Consider the following 24644-nt stretch of genomic DNA (forward strand, 5'->3'; position numbering starts at 1 on the left):
GCACAGTTTTTTTAAAAGGAAGCTTTAACTGATGCAGGGAGCTGCAAGAGATCAGTGTAATATAATGGAAACAAAACACAATCATGCCTCACAAAAAAAATCAAAATACCATATAATTTCAAAATCCCTTTAGTCACACATACAACTGTAAGAAATGACAGAGAAGTGGCCCAAAAAAAGAATAAAACCAAACTGTACTGGATTGTCTCAATAAAAATTGAGAAAAATAGTCTGATAGAAAGCACAGTTAATGGTGTAGTAACTTGGATACCTAAAAGTATAGGATGAATATTCAGTAAAGTTAAAAATAATGAAAAAAGGAAGTTATTAAAACCTGAGTAAATCAACTGGTGCTCCTTTATATCCTCCTGAGATTTCATTCTAGAACTTGATTTTGATGTTGCTTGTATTGCTGTATAAAGCCAGTGTAACTTCATTAACCTTGGCTATCTCTGATTAAGGTTTTTGTAAATGAAATTAAAATCTGGCCAAAGTCCATTATAACACAGGTATAATGTAACAAGGCTATTACCCTTGGAGATTTCCCTGGGATGGCAGTACATGAAATTCATTGAAGGTAATTTATAGTTGTGTGATGGGGAGAATTCTTGTTTCTGACTGGAGTCTGGGGTTCTAGGCTTCCACAAGACAGTCATATGTACTCTGCACAACTTTTACCCTTGTGGCTTAGCAATTTTTCGTACCAGATGGGTATGTAAAGGATGAAAAATATGGGAACAGAAAAAAAAGGGAATTTAAATCTGATGGATTTCCCTTTCTGCTCTGAATTGTTCCTGTGTGTTCAAAGAAACTACTTCTGGGCTGCAGTTTTCTGCGTCTGTTACTCTTCAGGCATAATTTTTAGGGCATAATTTTCCTGTTGAGAGTCATTCCTTCTCCAGTAGAGGGATATCAATCTACCATAAGTTACAGCTTTCATCACAGCTCTGATCTGTTTCCTGCATCTTCCTCTGGTGTCATCACAGTCCCCGAGTATTTCTCAGTATTTCAAAAATACTGATTTTGGCAGAATGCTGAGTTGCTCAAGACACTGGAGCTTTAATTATATTGTAAATTATGTTCTCTGGGGCCCTGTATTCTGCATCATCATTCTTTGAAACATGGTGAATTATGTCTTATGACTGTACACACTGTTTGATAAAGAAATTCTTTTTAAAAGTATTTTTAATATTTGGTCATGCCAAATATTCCCTTCTGTGTCAAAGAGAACTAAGCAGAAGACTGTAAGCCTATTATCCTCTCTAAAAGCCAGCTGCCATCTCTCAATTTTTATTACTTCCGTACAAAATAATTCCGTACCTTCGGGTACAAGTTCTGCTGTTCTAGTAATAATGAAGTGAGTAAAAACACTGACTAGTTCAGTAGATCTGCTTTCAAAATAATGCTTGCTTTAGTGATAGTGGCAGGATTTAGCATTTATTTAACAAGACTTTTTCCATGATTTGCTTTGTAAGTTTGTTTCATTATGAGCTCTTCAGTCTCTTTAGGGCATGTCGCGGGTTGGGTTTGTAACCGGGCAGAAACACCAATTTAGTGTAGTGGTTTGGTCTAAAATACTCATTGCTGTTTATCTTCTGTGAGATAAGAATTAGGAGAAATGCAAAGCAGGCACCAACTTGAATGAATATAAAGAAGTTTATTAACAGACCTAAAAGAAGAAAAGAAAAAAATTATACCACCTTTAGAACTCTCCTCCTCCCCCCACCTTCCTCCCGTCTCCCACTGACAATGTAAAGACAACCCTTAAGATGTTCAGTCTGTTTACCACTTCCATAATAACCTGGTTCAGTCCATTTAGAAAGAGAAGTCTCTTTTTGCTCATGCTATGAAAACAGTATCACACCGAGACAGCCACCCACTTCCAAATATTGTTCAGTCCATTTAGGAAGAGGAGTCTCTCTGCTTGCAATGTGAGTCCCTTCCCCCGACTTGCAGCTTTTCCCGCAACTGCTTTCGAGGGTCCACTCTTGAAAGTTTTCTGGGGTACAATTTTAAGGTTGAGCTGTTCAGAAACAAAGAAAAACAGAGGCCCTTCTCCTTCCCTGGGAGCAAAGGGTCATCTTCATCTTTAAAACTATCTCTGGAAGCATCTCTAGGAATTGAGGTTTTTCTCCTTTCCTCTTTGGAGCAAAAAGTCCTCATCTGGTTCATCTGGTTCATCTCTCTCTGTCCAAACTTCTCATGAAATTACAGCTGCGTCAGCATCTGCCTATCTCAGCGCAGGTGCTTCTGCTTATGAGTTGAACACTCCACCCCCCATATCTTCATGAAATTACAACAGGATACTCTGATATATCATAGCTTCACAACAGACTTTCAGCTTTAAGCATCTCCTCTCTCTCTTCCCTCAGGTTTTCAGCTCTTCACAGCAATAAAAGGGTTAATCTCACCTCGGCCTTGCAGCTGGAATGTGCCTTATCGCTGTTGGTCCCCTGACCTCTGCCGGACAGAGGTGCCGCTTTGCTGAATCTCGGCCGCAGTGGAGGGGGGGGGTTCCGAGCCGCTCCGGCTGCCCACGGCAAGGCAGTGGGGGGGGTTCCACGGCTGGAACAGGCCCATGGCTCCAGGCTGGCCGTGGCCCGGCCCGGCCTGGCCCAAGCAGGGCCTGGCCGGGCCTGCTGGCCCCTGCACGGGGCCTGCAGCCACCTGTCCCAGCGCCGGAAACGAGAGAGAGCTGAGGTGGGAGTTTGTCTATTCTTAAGTGTGTATCACAGAGGTGGTCACAACTTTAAGTGGCTTAAAGAATTGTCCATATTCAAACTGGCCAGCTGATAGGTTCTATCAGGTCCCAGAGGAAGCTGTAAGCACCCCTTAGCAAGGATATCCCTTCCGGGACTATGCTTGCTAACCTATGACAGGGCAGTGTTGGTTTTATGAAGCTCAACACATTGTCAATTTTGTCTTAAATAACACTATATTAAACTACTAGAAGTGCTGGAATTTTTCCTAAGAAATCTTCAAAATCTTCAGTTTAACCTTCTATTTTGTTGGTGGTGGCTGTCTTTGTAAGGAAGGTAGTTTTTCCATGTTTGCTAATAGAGAACATGAAGTATGCATATTTTTGGAGCATTGGAAACTGAAATCCATCCCTGGCGTGAAATTTGCTGCATGAGCTCATTTTTCTAACTTTTAAAGCTGGTGCTGCGTCCATTTACATGATTTAGAGTTTCTTCATCTGCATAAACAATCCTTCAAACACTCCTATGATCTAGGGCAAATACCAGAAAGTAATATAGGGAGTGAAAAGCAGGGGTCCTACTCATACTTGCAGAGATACTTAATAACCATAAAACTTAATAAATAGTGCTCCTATGATGAGACTGATAAAGTGTTAAATCCAGCCTTTTTCCTTCCACTTTACTTTTTTTGTTAAGAACTGTGTTCATCAGGTGCACCTTTATGCTGTACTGCATCTTAGGAATGTGTTACACTTAGAGCTTTATCTGTTGTTTTTCATTTTGGTTTCCTCCTATTTAAATAAAATTATCAGTCATTTTAAATAACCTATACATGAATAATTAAACTCCTTTCTTTAGATTCAACCCTACAAACTCTAAGAATTTGTTGTGGTTCACTGTGAGTCTTTCGTTCCTGTACTCTGGATCCATAGTCATTCTTTCATCAGTCAAAACTGAGATCTCCAAAGATGAGAAACAGTGAGAAGAAAACTAAATGTTGTAAAAATAGGTTGAAACAAATCCATTTTCATGCTTTTGCTCGTGATGTTCAAATAAAAGAGGCTGAAATGAGCTCAGTTAGAATCTTTCCAGAGTGGGTAGATTACAAAAGTGAATATAAGTACTAATGTAGCTATCCACTCTCTTTAACCATGGGACTGACAATGACTAAATGCTGGACATCACCTGTGTCCTGCTATTTTCCAGCTGCTCCTGTTTTCCAGAGTGACCATTTAGGTCCAGAACTTAGAGAAGCCCAGGCTTTAGTCAGATATGTTTAAGGCAGCATAAAACAGTCATATTCATGACTGTTATTCCACTTGAAACTGTCACTGCCTGTGAAATGCGTATGATAACAAGATGCACCTCATCCTTTACTGAGATAAAAGGGAGAAATATGTAAAATGGTCTTCACCAGCTACAGGCTGTGCATTAAACAAAATTTAGCTTATTCCAAGAAACAACAGAAGGATTTTAAAGAGCTCACAAAAAATCTTGGAGAAAAACACAGCTCATCTCATCTTCAAGAAATGGGAGTGGGGAACGTGGTGCTACTTGTTCAGTAATTAAGAGTATGTACTGCAGTATTGAGTGTGTGTATATATATGTATATACATACTTGCTGTTGACATAATTTAATTAACCCCACAATAAAAGAGAAGTTCTTCCAGAGCTTGAGTGGACTGGAAAAGAAAGTGTTTAACAGTCACTGTGCAATGAGCAGTATTCATTTACCCAGTCTATTTTTGTGACCAAAGCAAGTATGAACAAGGAAAAAACAATGCTGATCTTTGTGCGACCTTTAATCCTATTCCTTACATGTCTATATCCACCATTTTTCATGACACTGTTATGTTTCTGTGTGAGCATCTGTGACATACTCTAATTCTTGAGTTAGTGTGCAACTGTGCCAAGTTTTTTGGGCACAATTAACAAATTGGTTGAATTCAGATATCTGGAAAAAGCAAGCAGCACGGGTGGACCCTGGGTACTGTACTGGACCCTGGGTATAAGAGTTATTGTATTTTTGGCAACAGTTATTAGCTGCATGTTCACAATTTAAAAATATCATCTACTTCAAAAGATTTCTCTATTATATGCCAATGCTGTACAAGTTAAACTAATGCAGTCAACGATTTTTCTTTCTTTTGGGAATCCAGCTGCTGTACATGACTTCCCTGAAATTCTGTTAATGAAGTGGCCTTACATGAAATTAATAACTGTCTGTCAAGCATATTCTCTGGTGGGTGTGTTAGACACTGGGATTTTGGTGCAGCTGCCTCTGAAGTGTTGATTTATCCAAATGATTTTCATGCTAGCCTGAGTTTATCTCAAAGAGATTGCAGGATACTTTCTGCACAACAGGAAAGCAGTGATATTATTTTGCTTATTCTAGTATATAAAAGAGAAAAGGAGTCATTACATATAATTTTTCCATCCTTTTATGGAAGTATCTTTTCACTGAACATTTTTTTGTTCAGACAAGGAACTTCACTTTCACTTAGTTAAATATCTTAAGTACATGAAAATAGGTCATACCGACTCCACTCAAAATATCACAGGCGTGCTAGGGACCAAAAAGTGTATTTGCACAGCTCATTTAAAAAGGGAATTAAAATTTAGTCCTTGCATCCTCTTTAGGAAGAACTTCTTGCTGACAAACCTGGATTTCAGTTTATGCTTAGAGACAAATTGTAAAATATGAGCTTTGTTAACTTCAGTTTCAGGAAGTAAGGCCAAGTTATTTAATGCATGATTTAATGAAAATGTTCCCATTGCCTTTGGTAAGAAGATGATTTAGTTCTATGCTTGTTCAAAAAATAAATAGTAGCAATGAGCAAAGGATATAGGTGTATTGATTAGCAGGTCAGTCTAGTTTAACTGCTTGCAAACATTTAGAATATGGCTAAAGCAAAGATGCTGTGTGTGAAAACATGGCCCTTTTGAAAGTGGTGGACAGTTTTTTGAATAATTTTTACTGGTACTTGTACTATGAAATATGATGTGTTGATATTATTGCCTGTGACAATGAAGAAAAAGGCTACAAACACAATAGAATTACCACCATCGTTGTAGTCACAATGGTATTTTTAAGGTTATTAAGTGCTGGCACTCTGTCACATAAACAAGGTCTAAATGAGGCCCATCCACTTTAGCACTTATTGCAGAGCTGAACACAAACTGGTTGATGCATCAGATGGAGTTTCACAATCAACCAGCAAGTTAACCATAGATGATGATTCAGGTGTTTTGTAAAATCTTTTTCTCGGAAGAGGTTGGCACTAGTAGATTTCTCTAACAGGCCATTCTTGAGAAGGTCACCATACCTGATGTTTGTGGCATCTAGATCCTTTTACCTCAGTCTGTGTTTCCTTGTCCCTGTTTGTTACCTCTGCAGTTTAGGTTTTATTTATGTTCTATAGGTGGCTGGTGTAAGCCACATCATAATGGCATTTCAATTTCCCTCCATGTCCAAACTCTACTACATCACTATAGTTGATAATTTTTGGTCTCTCAATTTAATTTTAGAAAAGTACAACTAACCCAAAATTAACACAAAATTTTAGAAAAAAAATATAGCATTTCAGAGTTATGCCTTTTTTGACGATCTCAAAATGTATGAAGGGAATTTTGCAATATCCCTGTAAGAGACATGTAAATGTTGTCCTTGTGGTATAGTTGAGACAGTGAGACAAAAAGGGCTTGTGAATTTTATAATGTTTTTCAGGAAGCCTAAAGCAGATCCAGGAATAAAATCTAGCTGCCTGATTTTCAGAGTGATGCTTTAATCCTGGAACTTATCCTTTCCTCTTTGGACATTTATTGCAGGTCTTTCAGAATGGCTGTTTCCATATAAAGAGGAATGTTACTTTTGCAGCCGTGGTGCTGGAACATCATAGAACAGCTAGACTAAGGTTTTTGTAAGCAGGTTGTTTATGAGGGCGACAAAGTCAACTTTGTTCTACAACTTTTTACAAAATGTTCTGGCTGTGAAAGTAGATTCCTAAATGCCAAGTTGTGTTCAAGTCATGCTGAAGTTCAAGGCAATTTATTCAACACAGGGAAGGAAGAAACAACCTCAAGACACTGTTTATGTTGTCAAAAGAATATTGTTAGCTCTACTGCATTATGAGAATATTTTCCTCTGCATTTCACTGCAAAGAGCAAAATTTGACACACATTTGACAGGATTCCAATTGACAAAATCTAACGTTAGCAAGTCAATACCACTGAGAGACCAATGTTATATCTGATCTGACATCAAGATGAATTGTTCCAAGCACCAAAAATGCAATTGGTACTGAAAATAAATTTGAAATTTATTATCTTTCAGAACATCATATACAGTTGATTTCCCTTCTGCCATTGCCTAGTCTCCACCCAAGAATAAACATGACTCTTTCCCTCAAGATCACCAACAAACAATTATTCAGAAAGAATATTATGCAAAAATATTAAGCTTATTACTAATCATGTTATCAGATGGGCAGTGTTCTGTGTATTGAGTTATTTTTGAGATTTTTCAGACTCTGAAATATGCCATTTACCTGTAAGTCCAGCAAACCTGTAAGCCCACCATTACCATTCCAAAAACCTTTTAATTTGTAAGTCAAGTAGACAAGGATGCTTTATACTGTTTCTCTCCTTAGTTGAAAGCAAGCAAATATACTTGACTTGAAACTGGGCAAATTCCCCTTTAGCACATGGTCATAACTTTCTTAATTTGGTTATACCACAACTGCTTTTAGAGTGCAAATGTTAGGGAAGGATAGGAAGTGTAGAAAGACACAAGAACATACATGTTTAGAGATGCTAAACAGGACTTCAATTGATCTAACTGAACTAGTTGCAACTAGATGCATCTCCTGGAGAAACCCAATGGTCTGGGTAGTGCTTTCTGTTCTCTATCGATTTTTCTTGAAACTTCATTTGATTAGATTTGATGGATTGCTCTGTTGCTTATCCAGTAACAGGAAGTCCCTGCATGCTGATATGGTGATGAATGGGTTTCATCATTTCCCTTTCCTTTTTCAAATTGCTTCATATTTTGTTCTTTATTTTTTTTCCTTTCCCCCCTTTTTTGATCAGCTCTCCCACATGTGCTTATTTTTGTGATATTTTCTCCAGTTGCACCAGTGTTCTGCCAAACATCATCTACTATGTGGCCAGCAGGTCAAGGGAGCGAATTCTGCCTCTCTATTGTGCTCTTGTGAGACCCCACATTCTACATCCATCTCTAGGGCCTGCAACATAAGAAGGGAAATGGATCTGCTGGAGCATAGCAGGAGGAGAAGGACCAGGAGGAGGTCTTTGCAAGGGGAATTCACCTGGAATCATATCTCCCATCTTAGACCTCCATCTGAAACAAAAAATCCACTTTAGCATAATGTGATAAATCAATATAATTTTAAAAGTTATAGCTTCACTTTTGAGCCAGCTCATATGATATCTATATATACTATAGATATGCAGGATTTGCTTTATTGATGTTTCAGTTTGCTTCTTAGCCAAATGCCTGATTAGATGCTTCAGAAATTGAAAGGGGCTCTTTGACAGAGTTTCCTGGTCCTGAACAAGAATCATGGTAATGATTATTGTATACAGTAATCTGTGATGGCTGTGATGCTTCTCTTTCAACAGGGGTTAAGCCAGATTTTAATCATGGACATGAGGTCACAAGGTATCAGTGTTTTTTTTACTAAATTGCCCTTTAATACTTCTGCACCACAAATGGCAGCCAGTGCCTGCATCTCAGGAGAGCACCAACTTTGTTGTTCACCAATACCATACTTGACTCAGTTTGCAATAAAGGTTGAGAGTTCTAATATATTTTTATATTTATTTGCATGGCAACTTTAGCAGTCCCTTGCCCACTGCATAGGTCTCTGTTTTGCAGCTGAGTGACAAATTTTTTAGGGCAACTTAGCCAATGTCCTGGCTGCATTTGTGGCTAGTTTCAGAGTGCTTTTTATCTGTTGCAGTAATTCTGCTGTGAGTATTAGCAACATGTCTTTGATGTACATGGTTTTATTGCATTAATGCTATAATTGTATCTTCAGTTGGCACATCTTACTTTAACATACTGTTTTAATATAGCAAAACCTACTACAATGGTCATAAGCGTGACTCTGTTCAGACTTTTTACTGCTAGCATACGTGTCATGCTCTCACCCTATGAGACTGAGTTGTGCCAGGCTTGCCTCAGGGATATTTGTTTCCTTTTAGTTTTGATGTGAAGTAGTACAGAATTGCTATAATAGTAAAGGAAACTACTATTTTTTGTTGTTTTTTACTTGTTGATTTTTTTCCCAATTGCCATGACCTTTTGAACACAACACTGATAAAAAAGTTTAAAAGAAAAGATGGAAAGTGGTTAATCCTGCTTTTGTGCTTAGATTCCTGCCATCAGGAAAATTGCCCAAAATACTCCTGCAACCCAAAACTTAGTGGGTCTTATTTCAAGGCTGCAGTATTCAATGTAGCATAGTCATGTTTTATTGTTTAAATGTGCTTCAGAGTGGCATCAGCACTTACAAAAACAGTTAATGCTGACACCAGTGCACATAAAAACAGGAGTCAAAGAGAAAAGTAGCAGACTGGTAAGTGGTAGGAATAGTTAATAAGGCTCTGCTGATGATGACTGTATGGACTCGTGCTATTTTGTGTGGCAATGACTGAACTTATTTCTGCTTGTTAAAGTATTTGTCTAGAAATAGAGATTTACGTTTTAACACTAGAAATTCTGTGAAGATTCTGTGAAGAGGTCTAGAAACAGACCAGATTGTCTGAGCCCTTTGCTCACTTTACATAATGCAGTACTGAACTCAATAAAATTACACTTGCAGACTACTCCATATGCTTTTGCTCTGTGTCTCTGGGATTCATTGTATATTAAGGCTTAGTTTTCCAGCAAAACCCATTACTCTCAGCAATGTTAGCTGCACATTTAGCTTGCATGCCCAGTATAAGAAGGATGACTAAAAGACAACAGTGTAATTTGTTATTAAAACCTGGATTTTTTTTTTTTCTTTTTCATTATTATTGGAGATTAATCTCAGAGGTCTTGGGCAGCTATATAAAATCCCCATTGGCCATGACAGCACTGGAAAGGATCCCAGCTGGTACCTGGAGGAAGTCAGACTTGAAAGAGTAGTCCCTGTTTCTGATGAAGAGATTTATCTCGCCATAGAGAGCTGGCTTTCCGAAGACAGGGATGAAGGTGATACGTGGAGAGAAGTGGCAATAAGAAACCCTGCAGAGGAGCTTTTGCCACGTACGTGCTCAGTATTTTAGATCATGTGTTCACTAGCCATATCCTGTGAGTATATGACAGTTTTTCCTGTTTCTTCCAGGGCAGCCTGCCCAAAAGCCAGTGTAACCATGAAGCAATCCCTTCCAGATAATTTCTAGCTCCGCAGGAGAGGGAAGTGATCATTTAACCCCATTCCTTTCCTTCCCAAAATCAGAATGATAGTTGTGGTCAGGGCATCTTACCCTATAAAATTTTTGATTTCTCAGAGTGCCCATACATCACTGATAAAAACTGCTCTTTAGAGAAAGACATCAGGTAGGAAATCAAGGTATGTAATGTCATGTGACACCCAGTTCCTTTCAGCAAATTCCAGATCATTCTTTCTTGTCCTGCATAAAACATACTTTACCAGAAATCCATGATCTGAATCATCACACGTGTGTTTTTTAAATCAGGCTTGAGTCACAGCCATTCACATAGAAATTGTTAGCTGCAGGGTGATGCTTTGGAACTTCAAGGTTTATGACAGCTTTGATGCACTTTGTTCTCTTCAAGTGAAGTGGGAAATAGGCCATCATATAAGGTTATTATTTAAAAAGTCCTGGGCCTTTATAGAGGAATAGGGATTCAGTATAATCATTATGCATGATTTTTTTTTAAAATGGATTCTCTTTACATTAATAGAATAACAACGATGCAGCTGAGGGCCAATAATGTCTGACAGTGTTAGGTCTTACATAGATAGGTACTACCATTTAGTGAATTGGATTCAAACTGATGCAGTGAATTTTGCAAGGTGTCTGGGATTCCGCATAGAAAAAGATCATCATGCATTTAGTGACAATCAAATAATTTCAGAAGAAAATATCAAAGTGAAAACCCTTAAGTCAAAAGAAGATAATTCTCTGAAAAAAATATTAAGTCTGTGATGTGTGAATGTTTTATTACAGAGGACAGAAGATGCTTAGAAACATGTATGACCCAGCTCACATTTCTGCTTTGCTCTTTTTTATTTCTTAATTTTTTTTTCAGAATCGTTACTGACTTCAATAACAGATTTCAAAAAATGGGACTGATCAGAATGAACCAAGTCCTATGATCACTGACATGTACCACAGTACTGTATGCCACTCACAGTGACATATATGTCGTTTACTGGTACAATAGAAAAATAGTGCAGAAGCCAAATAAGTTGTATGAACAATCCATTCAGAATCAATAATTCAAATCTGCATTATGCAGTCTGAAAAACCCATTCATAGAAAAGTACTAATATTCTGGTCAGTGCACTTTATTTATGTATTTGTATATGAAAAATTGAGTCAGTTCTAGCAAAGGCTCGGAATATATTTAAAATGGCACATTTATTTAGTCTTTAATCATTGTATTACTGCATATTTCCCTGTGTTTGCAGGAACATTATCTTTATTAAAATATATGTTTCAGTATGTAAGAAAAGATAAATTTCCAAAAGAACTTGGAAATTTCCCAAAAATTTAAGTTTTACTAATTAGTTATTGATTTTAGGAACATTTAAATTGAACATCAATACAAACTCAGCAAGGAGTCCAAAGCATTTCCCATTTATTTTCTCAAGAACAAGCAAATGAAACACTATCCATTTTCATTTCCCATTTAAAAGCTAATTGCTTACAAGTACTGAACAAACAACATCAAGCCACTTTCTCCAGCAGAAGAAACTACATGGTGCTGATTACTTAAAGAAGTTTTGATATGATTTAGTAGTTTGTATCCTGTACTTTCAATTTAATCTGTTATCTTCTGGTGATACTAGATTTGCTTAAGTATAAATGCATGTCCTGGAAACTTTAAACAAATCGACAAATGTAAACTAAGTGCAGAAGGCATTGGTCTTTTAATTGCTGTTCTTAAACACTTACCTCTTTGCTCAGCTTTCCTCTTAGAAGAAAGGGTAATTTTTCCTTACTCTTTTTCTCCCTTTCCCCAACCAAAGTTTTTAATGCAATCAATATGGATCCAAAGCCTTGGAACAGATTTTTGATTCCTTGGCTTTCTTTTTTTTCTACCATCTTGTCTTAAGATATGAATTTTTTTCCTGAATCTGTTAGCTTTTCCTTACCTTTCTCTCTGAACTTGCTTCTTTTCCATTCAAATTTCTCACCTTGGTAACCCCTCTTCGTTTTTCTGACTGTCCCTCAGCCACTTCAAAAAATTGACAATAATCTGGTCTCCTACTCCAAGTGTTGATTTCAGTTCTTTCTCAATCCCTCCATCACTCCTGTCTCAACTTCCTTCCCTAACTTGTGTTTCTTGCCCCTACCATGCATGTCTGCCTTTGTCTTTCCTTTTCTTATTTTTGCCACATTGCCAAGGCTTCTGGGTCAGTGGCTCCTTTTTCTCTTCCTATTACATCTTCTCTTTTACTTTTCCAGCCCTGGAGATTTAGAAAACTTCACCTGATCTGTCTTTGAAGTTGTCCCTGAATTCATCATGCTGTTGAACTGGGTGATCCCTGGAGGTTCGCTCTAACTTGTTTTGGTTCTTTTTTTTTCCTGTGATTCTTCTATGCAGTTTTGTGCTTTTTTTTTTTTTCCTGCCCTTTTTTTTTTTTTTTCTGGCAGTTCCAGACACTTTCAGTTTACCAAACTTTACAAGTATTGGATTTTTTACTTGTTGCTCTTTTGATTTGGTTGCATCCCCTAGTTACACTGTGATGCACAAAATAAAAGTTGTTCAACTATTTTCTAAGTAATAGGTATTGGAAATTAGTAATCATGCCCTGAGCTGGGTATATCTTAATCTTTTCACTCAATGAAAATAAGATAAAAGACTTTGAGTGCTTTTGACTTAGCTTTATAACACAGGAGTATTAGGGGAATCAGATGAGATGTGGCAGCTCAGTGTAGCTCAGCCAGGCTGCCACAGCTGCGTGGCCCCAGGTCCAACCAGCAGCAAGGCGCAGCACGTTCCCAGTCAGCACCCACAGAGAGCACAGGTATGTACCACACACCAAGGCCAGCTGCACAGATCACCCAGACACACAGAGCAGTTGCCCAAACACAGCACCAGCAGCCTCATCCTGCTCCCCTCTCTGCCTGAGCAGGATGGATGTCCAACAATGGGGCTATATATGAGTATAGATGTGTACAAGGTAGATCCAGAAGCTGGGCTCACACACCCTGTCTGTTCTGCAATTGCCCCTGGATCCCAGTGTCCCCAGTTGCTGGCAACTGGACATATGAGTCCCTGAGGCCACAGCCCTGCTCCAGCTGCTGATGCAGGCCATTTCCCTCATGCCCACCCCAGCAGGTCTCACCCCTAAAAATACCCATACCTCAGAGTGTCTCCGGCAGCTGAGCGAGACTCCCATGGTCCTTCCAACACTTGGCTGCTCGTGTGGTCTTGCACTCAGAGACATGGACCTCTGACCCCTGGCCCCACTCCACTTGCTGACAGTTTTATTCCCTCCAGTCTCTCCAGTTGCTGCCATGCAGGACTCCCAGTCCAGTTGCTGGTACTTAGACTCCTTAACCACGGATGCACACACACACAGAACAGATGTGATCTATTTTCTAATACCAGTTCCTCCCCAGGTAACCTAGATCCATCTAATTCCCTGACTTCAGTTCCTCTCCTAAATGTCTTGTAAGTCCTCTGCAATCACAAAATGCTGTTCTCCTCTGCCCTATATTGCGTCTGACACCCTTGGCATCAAACCTCATCAGTTTGATAGATGCTCCAAACTGTTTCATTGTGGTGGGTTTCACGCCCAGATTGAGACTCCATGGACAGCCCTGCAGGGGCTGGAAGATGGTTCCCTTTGTCTAAGTCTCTATAGGTTTCCCCCTGCCCTTGTGCACCTGTGATTGTGGAGATGGGTGCACAGTTCCTGTGATGGGCTTGGGAGAAGCCAGAGCAGGGTGTTGCCTGGACTTCCCCCTGCCTGTATTCTTCTGTACATGTACAGACCTTTATCACACATCCTACTATGGGCTGTCTTCAGATATGGCTGGACTTTTGTTCTAGAGGGATACCTGAGGCAAGAGGTACTGAATTTTCTTACTGCTGTGTTTATGTGAACATAAATGTCAGATGAGGATATAAATGGGTAAACGTATCCTGTTCTTGTTCACATAAACAAAGAGTAACTGTACTGAAATGAGATAAAAGACAAATACTGAGACTGAGGCAGGAAAAATTCCAGCTCCAAAGATTTAGTATTCTTTTCCACTTGGAGAAGTGTGCAGGCAAATACAGAAAGGTTAGAAGGTGGCCACTGACTGAAATAGTGCAAAAGATGACCAAAGCAAATAGTTATAACACAAGTATTATCACTACAAAATTTTTATTCCTGTTTTATCACTCGGGAGTCACCAGCTACATAGGTAAATAGTCAAGCTTCTCTTCTTTATTGTAAAATTCATTAGCAAGTGTGTTTTTTGAAAACTGATAATTTTCTTGTATGTCATGAAGAATACATATTTTAGACTATTGCTCCAAATAGTACTAGTGGAGATTAGATAGCATTTAGTAGAGATTATAGTGAGAACTGTAACTCTAACTGAAATGTCCTAACCTGATATTGTTTTTATATTTGTATCTTCTAAATTAATGTATGCACCACTTCTGAGGAAGATAGTCCCTCTTAACCAGTGTCAGCCATTAAGAATTTTTTCTCTTTTACCCTTAGCACTGCACTAACCCAAGTCTTTACCTTTCTGTCATGGCAAAATGCCAAACACCCTTTGTGATACCCAGGTAGTAAACACCAAGTGATAAAACCTGAGGTACAACATTCCTGTTTGACTGATCGAGCCAAAATGACCATTTAATTCAAGTGGGCATGTTATATGGAAAAAAGGCAGAACCTGGAGCAGTACTGTGCAATACCATTCTGTGATCTTCATACACCAGCATAAAGGGAGGACTGAATAGTAACAGTTGGACAATTTTAATGTTGTGTATCATTTAACATCTCTCCAGGTTTTGTGCTCTTTGACCAGATTGTCTGTTTACACTGGCAGCCTGGTGGGAGTGGATTTGCTTAGTGAAGTGCTTAGTGCTAAAAACCCACTTAGTTAAGTGTCCGGTGTCCTCTTCATGGGAGTTTAGAGGGAAGTTACTCCAGGTTTGTTCTCGTCTGCTCCCACAGACCGACTGCCACTTTGTGTCAAGATTGTCATCATTGTGTTCATGGAATGTTTTATCTGGTGTAGTTTCATCCAAGAGGAACCTAGTTCTTTGCTCTAAAACCACTCCATGCTGCACATCAGAAAGAAGGAAGAAGAGACAATGGGGGGATTCTGTGGTAGGCAAACCAGTGTCATTAGGCACAGACAGCTGAGGATCTTCAATTCATTTGCTCTTAACTAGAATTCTCAAATAATGACTGTACTTTTCTTTTAGTAGAATTACTTTGAAAAGAGCTGGCAATGGGACAGCAGATTGTCCTAAGTCAGCAGAAAGAGACCCGTGTTTCTGCCGTGAAAGCTTTCGTTTTCATATTCTCAACAATAAATTCATCTTTAATTCTATCAGGTTTGTTTTCTTCCAAAACATATCAAAATATTAACTTAATCTTTAATGCAAAGCAACTGGAGGTGTTTGTTTACTGGTTATACTTTCCAAAAGCAAGTGTCATAAGTCACTGAGTTCTGTACATCTTCAAAAGGAATTGATAATTTTATACTGTGCCTGCAAACTGGGACCAAACTATCTCTTGTCATTGGTGAAGGCTCACACATATATCTACTTTCTATATTGGAAGCCCTGATTCCAGTGCCCAGAATGGGAAATCTGGAAAAAAGGGTTCTCTAACTTGCATTCTATTGCCCTTAGTATGCCCTTAGGTTACGTCTTCTTCATAACCAGGAGAACTTCCTTTCTCTCTCTCTTTAGTCCAAGGTAGTTAATTTCTTATGTTATCAATAGATGCCAGAACCTGGAGCTGGGATTTTAAAAACACCTGAAGCCTCATGATAGTATCTCAGGAGATAGCATTTTTATAGACTGAGCAACTAGAAATTTGGTACTGGTACACTTGACTGCTCATGTGACTCCCACAGTATTTTTTATATATTTGGTTCTGTCACTTCTTGGCACAGTTATTATACTGCTTTGAAATCTGCCTTTTAGAAACTCCTCACCACTTTGCCTCCCCTTTTTCAAATGTTTCCTCCATGCATCCATGTTGCACATTTTTCTGTTTGGTTTATAGAGCTTATCTAAGGTTGCCCTGTGAGCAATTTGAAGATTTCAATCACTTATTTTCTGAAAGGTCATTTTCTTTTTTACTGAGTGCTAGCTGAGATTTTTTCCCTGCTATTCTGTATTAATTAATCCTCTTATATCCTTTATCAAAGTTACTGTGTTTTCCAAGACATTTTTTCTATTACTTTGATGTGCTCCACATTGGAAAGATGCCTAGATATGAGTCTCACAGGTCCCTCACAATGCTGAAACTGTTTCCTGACTTCTGTTGAGTGGTTGGCTTTATGAAATAATTTTCAACTTTTTTTGCCCCCCTTTTTTTTTCCTTTGAGTTTACGTCTCTCTGAGGTTTTTGTCATGCCATTTTTCAGCTGATGTAGCTTCACTGAATCAGCATATAGTAAAATGAAATTACTTTTACAGAATAGGGGATCGGGCTATACAGCTCTGATTTTCAGAGTTTTTGATATGGCTTTTTCTTCCTGCAGTGAAGGAAGTCTCCATTGCAGATGGGCCTGCAGCAGGGGCCTTAGAATAGGTTAGTTACTCAAAAGAAATGAAACCACAGTCACAAAGGCTGAACACATTTTCTAGGATCATTTTACTTTCTACACAACAAACCATGTTTTGTCAACAATATACAGAAAACTACAAATGGAAAAAATTCACATATGGTGAGTCTTTTTGTCTCAGCAGTACATTCAATGGGTAGGTTTGTCCTCCAGATTTGGTCATATTGTCCCATCAAACAATTGGGGTACCTTGCCTTATCTGTTACAGAGTGGCACCATCGCTCTTGTTCTTAGTTTTAAGCAATCTACAACTCAAGAGCCATTAGCACTAGCACCTTTTGTAGCTGTTCTGCAATCTAGAGGAACTATATGATAAAATTTGAAAAATGTGTATCCTCTCAGGCTGGCCTGTGCCTAGATTTCCATTTGCACAGAAAAAGCTTAATGTCCACAATCTATTTAGTGAATATTTATTTGAATGTGCAGGCATTTCACCATAGTGTCCACGTTCATTCACCATGCTGTAATTAGGCATGTGTGTTTTGGACAATATTTTCCTTGCTTAATTTTTTGTGTGATTCCTGTGAAATGCATATACTCAAGTTAAGGGGTATAAACATTCCTTTTATTATCCTAAGATAATAGCCTGTATTGTAATAACTTATATTTGTAGAAAAAGACAAGCTGGTCTTTTTTTGTTAAAAAGGTTCCTGTATAAATAATGCAGATTGTGTAGCTTAAATAAATGTCAGACCTAACATTTTACAGATGATGAGAGATGTATAGACACAAGAAACTATGGAAAATATTTTCCAGGTTTTTGCATTGCAGGATGTGCACGCTGTCTACTTCAGACTGATTTATTTAGGCTGGTAGCAAAAGAAAGCTGTATTTAATAATTAGATCAGTATCATCTCTCTGGTTACCACAGAGATGTACAGTGCTACAAATTGAACTGTAATTTATCTGTTAATATCTTTTTGTTGTGTTATAATTACCTCTTGTTCTCTTCTTGTGTATCCTTCCTCCATAATGAAAGGACTTGTTGATATTGTGTTTTTTTTAAACATTTATTGTTAAAATGTTTCTTTAAAAAAAAGCCTCGAATATGCTTTAAAATTGTGCTTATAGTTACCTAAATTATTTTTATTTTTGATCATGGAAATTACTTGTAGTTTTAAGTAATACAGATACCAGTCTTTTTATGTAAATAGCCATAACATAAGCAGTCTATACCCTTTCCTTTCCTCCTATAGGTGTTTTGCATTTTCAAAACTAAAAATGTAAGTAAGAATGTAAAAGTGTGGAGGAGATTTCATGTCAATATGTCACTTCTTTTACTACCTGCAGCATCTTGCTTCATGGGTAGTATAGTCTTGTTACTAAAATTTATGGTCACAGATTATTACAATTTTTAGGGGTTTTTTTTCAAAATGTAACCTCTCCACACTCCTAAAGATTTTTCCCATTCATGATCAGTGTGGCTTTTTGCTTTGCTGCACATTTACTGTCATAGTTTGCTGCCACCCCTTATCCTCTGCCCTTTGGCCAGCTATGATTATATTAACAGCCATGATATAAAATGTAATTTGGATATATAGCTCAATTACGCTAATTATCAAGTCAATTTATCTTTGCTACTTGCTATTCATATCTACAATTTGTTTTAGCATGATTTTTTAATGTTCAAAACTTTGAAACCAATTTTTATAAGGCTCTGCCAAACTTTTGAAGGTGTGTGTGTGTTAGTGACGTCAACTATACATCACAGACAGTGTTGATACATTAATGCATGGATGTGAGAGCTGCAGTGAATGCTTGGGATTACAGAAAATAATAAAATTAGGCAAGGAACACCACTCCTATTTAGAGGCCCAGTTATAACAGTGATAAGTTTGGAGACACTGTGTTTTAGGATAATTTTACACAGATTAAAAGAAATACCCTAATTTGGTTAAGCATAGAGTCTATCCATCAACATTTCTCCTATCTTTGAATACATATGGGGCTATTTTTTTCTCTCAAGTATTTGCAGCACTATTTTACTACTTCTCCACTGGGAATCAGAAATAGCTGCTCGTCAGTGATGCTGGATGACACGATGTTTGAGTTTTATAAGCTGACTTGGGACCCAGTGAATAAAAAAATTATGGAAGTATCAGATTCTAGTAGCTACTTGGTGGTTTAAGGGCAACAGTACTTTAACTTTAGTACAAAAACTTCAGTTTTTGTAGAGCATTGTCCAGTTTCAAGCATTTTGTTATTATATTATGTTTTTATCTTCGTTCCTTCTTAAAAGGAACTAATTGTGTTTGTTAGGACTTCTATTACCTTTCTTCACTTCCAAGAACTGTCAAAATTACACATAAATGAAACAGTAATCTTCTCTGTGATCTGCTACATAGCAGCAGAAATGGGCAGCTGTGATTAGAATAGAAACATTGCATGGAAAAATTGCCATTAACATGTAAACAGGAATTATTATCTTTTAATAATAACAGAGAGAAAAACTGAAATAAAATATAATAGTATATGATCACTGCAAATAATTGTTAAAAATAAATTTGCACATCTGGATAGTTATAAAAATAATATTAGTGTGGTATAGAACATGCTAATACAGTAATTCTAAATTATATTCCAGAATTCTTTGAAGACATATGTATTTTTTGTATGTAAGACTTTGCTCTAGACTATAAGGAGAGGCATTAAAAAGTTGTAAATATATTTTAATTGAGAGTTGTTTTTGAAAGTGCTCTCATTCACTAGTGACAGATGTTGAGACCTTCAAAAGCAAGATGACTGTTCATTTTTTATAGGTGTGGGAGCTGTTCATCTGCTTGCGCACCTTTGTATGTGAGGTGAAAATCTAAAACCCCTAGGATTTGTTATTTTTATTCCTCTTTTAAGATGAAATGAAGGTCCACAATCCAGATAATTGTTTTGCACAAATCTGGAGGTTGAAAATGCTTTGGTACCAGTGAAAAGTAGCTTTTATTTCAGATGATGACTAGACATAGATAGGTGGTCTCCAGATAAATTGCTAAGAAAGACTTTGTGAATTAGGTCCTGAAATCATGAATAGACAACAGGCAGTAAGAGAAGAAAACTGAGTGCTTGCTTGATGAGCTGCTTTGCCCAGCATAATGTGGTTTTTCTAAATCTTAATGTTTTCATATTTTTGTGAAGAGAATTAAAATATTTGAACCTAGAAGTGACAAATTCGTGGATAGCTGTTGCTACTTGGAAACTTGAAAATCAGTACAGTGTTCTGGCAAATTTTGATGAGGAAACTTTTGAATCTTGCGCAAACTGCAAGGATAATCTCAAGTTTTTTCTTCTTTTAGTGTTGGTGTATGAGGTCCATGTATACACAGGTGCTAAACTGGATGCTGAAACAGATTCCAATGTTTATATCAACCTAATTGGGACAAGAGGAGATGCTGGCAAAAGGAAGCTTCACAGATCTAAGAATAATAATGTTAAATTTCGACATGGACAGGTGAAGTAAAAACTGCTTCTGATCAATAAGAGTAAATTATGACTAGAAAACTGTTTCATCAACAAATAGAAATATCTTTTTATTTACAAAGTTTATTCAAGCATTTACCATTTTCCTTATTCAATATTGCTTACATAACTGCATCATAGGGATAATTTCTATCTGCTTGATCAACCATTTGCTAAGAGCTTTAGGTATTAGAATTTGGGTATTCTTGGTTATTTGTATTGCACATATAGCTAAAATGGTGACAATAGCATTTATGTTGTCCTGAACAGATCACTGTGAATTTTAGAATCAAGTTCTAAATCTGTGTTCCTAAGTATGTTTTCCAATCTTGGTGAGGCAGATAGGGCTAGAAAATATGATATAGACACGACCAAATAATCGCTTGAAACGGATCATTGTTTCATGCCAAAGGTATTGGTGCTGACTATGTCCAGTAAATTTCAGGTGTTGTTCACTGTAGAAAGTTTTAAAGGATCCTCTCTGTCTGGTCAAGACCAATATAAAATTACTATATTCATGTTGGAAAAAAAAAGAAAAAAGAGAGAAAAAAAGCCTTTCTATACTGTTAGAGTCAAAGAAATAGCTATGTTTAAGACTTTTATAATTTTCCTTGTATGATTCCACAGATGGATATTTTCTGCATAAAGGCTGTCTCACTGGGAGACTTGGAGAAAGTTCTGATTAGCCATGATGGAGCTGGTCCAGGTAGGATTTAACTTCCTAAAGACCAGTCTGTTTTCAAGTCCTTTTTAAACCAAATGCATTTTGTTTATATTGCATCCTTCATAGAAAATGTGACAGAAGGTCTTGCAGTGATAAAAAGTCTTCCTGCAGGTTGATCCCTGTGATGAGATGATGAAAAACTGTGGTAATGGGCAGGAAAAATGGCATGAGTTTAATGTCATATATTGTCATTCCACTCTTTGTTTTCAAGATTATTTATAAGAAAGCATGATTTATTTGCATGTAGAAAACTCTCAGAAATGTGGCTCACACTGGTAAGATAATCTTTCTTTAGACAAACAGTGAAAACTATCCAGGATGGAATTAAAGATATTCAGGAGCTGATTTGCTACCTGACAAAATTTGAGTAGCTATAGCACAATGTCCTTGCTGCTTTGGGCAATTGTAGAAGATTTGATTATATATTTGATCTGTGCAAGTCAATGTAGAGCTGTTCCAGTGAGTGACCTTGCATTCAGCTTGCAGGTTTTCAGAAAAAAAAAGAGAATTTGGTGATGAGATGAATTTTGGGTATCAGCCCTTGAAAAAATGTGCATCTCTGGAATGATGTAAATGAATAGAAAGCTAGCATTTAAAAGCACCAAAGATGTAAAAATTGCAAATATGTTTGCAGATTAATATCTAGGAAGAAGCTAAGTGAAGAGAAGGATTTTTAAGGCAGTTCAGGGCTCCACTGATAGCAGATTTGAAAAGCCCTTTTACCCTACTCTGTTCTGAAGTGGCCCCAAGCAGCACCCATCTTGCAGACTGACTGTACTGTCTAAGGCTCTGAGCAGCTTTGTGACTATTAGAGAAATAGCCAGAACAGTACAGTCTTGGAATGGTTGTTTCTTGTATCTGTAGTTCCACAGAGTTTGCTGCCCTCAGCAACATGGATGATTGTACACCTGAGAGCTTCACTTTGTAGTAACCCAAGACGTAACACAAAAGGCAGTGTGGTGGAGCCCACCTTCCCTCTATTCCCCACAGCACCATACCATGTTCTCTTCCCTCATCTCTCCTTTAATAGGAAGTGTGGATCAGCACTACAAACCTGTAACCCAATTCAGCTATCTCAAGGTGTTCTTTGACACTGGAGTTCAAATCTGTGGGTTTAAAGAACTGCCTAAACAGGAAAATGGATTAAATTCTATCTGTAACAAAGTATATGCCTTGGTAATTCAGAAGGCTGTTCATTGTGCTCAGCACAGACAGATCTCACAGACCTCTTTTGGACTGTAGCTCGACATAAACCTAGCCTGAGGTGACTGAGGGGGAGAGACTCAACCTTTTGAGGGTTGAGACAGAGGAAGGAAGGTGAATGAGGAAAGTAAAGGATTTTGTCCTAGAGAACAGGATTTGCTCCATGGACTACCTGGGGATGCCCTTCTTATGTGACAGAAACTGCTGCCTCCTTGGGACTTCCAGACTCAGATGCAGCCAAGGAGGCAAAGGATGATTGTTTGCTTCTGACCAAAACATCCCTCATGCTGTTTTGCTGCAATGTGCTGATAGGTAACAGTATGAGCTGGCAAAACCTCATAAGCAACATGGCAAACTGTGACTGGTGCAGGCACAGTGAGAACAGGATGTTTGAGAAGGGCATCGCAGGACAACCAGACCAATCACTAGGATGGTCATTGGAAGAGATCTAAAATATCAGCATTGGTGTGCCAGTGGTTACTGCAGTTAGGGAGGAGATGAATTCAGTAGCCCAGCAGACGTGAGATGCACAGCCCCATGCCTGCTGGTCTCATAGTAGCAAGGCTGAGTGTGTGCTCCCAGTAGACATGCACACAAACACATTTATAAAACACATATGTGTGTGCACATGGCTGGCCATGCAGATCAACAGACAGGAACTCAGCAAGTACACAAACAGTACAAGTGGCCCTGTTACCCTCTCCAGCTGATCAGAACAACAGTCCATCAATGTCAAATATAAAATTACATTCGTACTTTTACAGTATGGATGTAGAAGGCCTCCAGTAGCTGGCCTTTGACAGTCAATCTGGTTGCTGGCCCTGGATCCTTGGATCCTCAGTTTTGTCAGTTACTGGCACCAAGACATACAAAGCCCCTCCAATGCTGCAGCCCCACTCCATCTGCACGAGAGCATAAGTTTTAAAGATTTGCTAATTAATATTTTTATATATGCAGTAAGGCATTCACTCACAGAGGACCAAAATTTCCAGCTTTCACACAAATCTTGATTATTGGCATAAACAGATTTGTCCCAGCATCTTTGTGCCTGATTACAGGGAATCAAAAGATGTAGGCTGGGATGTGAATGGTGTTGACAGTTCAGAGATGTATGCATGTATTTTTCTCCAAGGGAAAAAACCCCACCCCTCTTAAAATTAAAACAGGCTAAGGCAGACAAGAATTACATCTCTTATGAAAGACAAAATGATAAAGCTTTCATTCTGTTAATATATCTTATTTATTTAGATGAGATCTGTCTTAATATGATCTCTGTTTCTGCTGGAAAAAGATAATCTGGGCCTTTTTTCTTAAAACTTATTTTAAAAAAAGTATAATTTCACATGATAAACTTTTGTCATTTTGACACAAGTGTGGATGGTTTCTGGATAAGATTGTCATCAAACATAAAGGAGAGGATGCTCAGGAGGTTGTATTTCCTTGTAATAGGTATGTCATTCATGGAGAAAAAGAATTTGTTACCTGCCAGCAACATAATGAAAAAATTTTAGAGCAGATATGTGCACACAACCTAGATGTTTGAGCAATGCTCCGGGTTTTTCAACATACAAGTGATGCAAAATATTACAATTGAAGACAAGGAAAAAATTCCTGTATTGGCATGGGAGGGAATCATAGCCAAATGAAGAGAAGCCCCAAACCAAACATTGTGTAAAAGGAAAGGTGCATTGAGCTTTTTTTTTCAATCTAAATTTTACAGTGATCTTGTGAAATGAAATAAGCTTTCTGTTCTCAATCTTTTAAGAAGTGTTGTGTATAAAGATCTGAAATGACGTAGTTGCCATCACAAAAATATGGTGGTATGACTTGCACAGCTGAAGTGCTGCCAGGGATGACTATAAACTCTTCATCAGGGAGAGGCAAGGAAGGAGAGGAGGTGGGGTGGCCCTGTGTGCAAAGGTGTTTCTTGATTGTCTAGAGCTTGATGATGGTGATGATAGAGTTGGGTGTTTATGGGTAAGAATCAGGGGGAAGGCCAGTAAGGCCAGTGTTGTCATGGAAGGGTCTAGGTCTGTTACAGACCAGCCAGCCAGGAAGAAGAGGCAGATGAAGTGAGCAGCTGGGAGAAGTCACCAACCGTTGGTCTCATGAGGGACTGCAAATACAATACAGCAGAGAAGGAGTTTAGGAGGTTCCTGGAGCTGGTGGAAGAGATCATGGCACAGCTGGTGAGGTAGCCAAGTAGGGAAGATACCCACTGGATGAAGGAAAAGCTGAGCCACCTAATGTGTTCTTCCCCTCAGTCTTTAACAGAAATACCAGACCTCTGAGCAAGAAGAAAGGGGTGGGAAGCAGAAGGAATTCCCCACAATCCAAGGGGAAATAGTCAGAAACCTGCTGCAGCACTTAGACATATCCAAGTAAATCTATTGGGCTGGATGTGATCCACACAATGGTACAGAGGGAGATGCACCCAGGTCTCAACAGCCCCATGCAGTGCTACAGACTTGGGAATGAGCAGCTGGAAAACTGCCTGGTGGAAAAGGATCTGGGAGTTCTGGTCAACAACTGGCTGAACACGAGCCAACCTG

The 24644-nt window shown here is 38.3% G+C and overlaps 1 protein-coding gene across 1 annotated transcript in view; it reads left to right on the forward strand.

The window, feature by feature from the left end:
- Positions 1 to 24290, forward strand: part of RP1 (RP1 axonemal microtubule associated) — an 82815-nt gene extending 58525 nt beyond the window's left edge. The window contains exons 11-16 of the mRNA XM_069004990.1: positions 9747 to 9972; positions 20003 to 20157; positions 20793 to 20871; positions 21920 to 22065; positions 23465 to 23541; positions 24134 to 24290. Of these exons, the coding sequence (XP_068861091.1) occupies positions 9747 to 9972; positions 20003 to 20157; positions 20793 to 20871; positions 21920 to 22065; positions 23465 to 23541; positions 24134 to 24290 (840 nt within the window). The remainder of the gene's footprint in view (positions 1 to 9746; positions 9973 to 20002; positions 20158 to 20792; positions 20872 to 21919; positions 22066 to 23464; positions 23542 to 24133) is intronic.
- The last annotated feature ends 354 nt before the right edge of the window (positions 24291 to 24644 follow it).

Source organism: Aphelocoma coerulescens, chromosome 2, assembly GCF_041296385.1.
Source record: "Aphelocoma coerulescens isolate FSJ_1873_10779 chromosome 2, UR_Acoe_1.0, whole genome shotgun sequence".
Classification (NCBI taxonomy): Eukaryota; Metazoa; Chordata; class Aves; order Passeriformes; family Corvidae; genus Aphelocoma; species Aphelocoma coerulescens.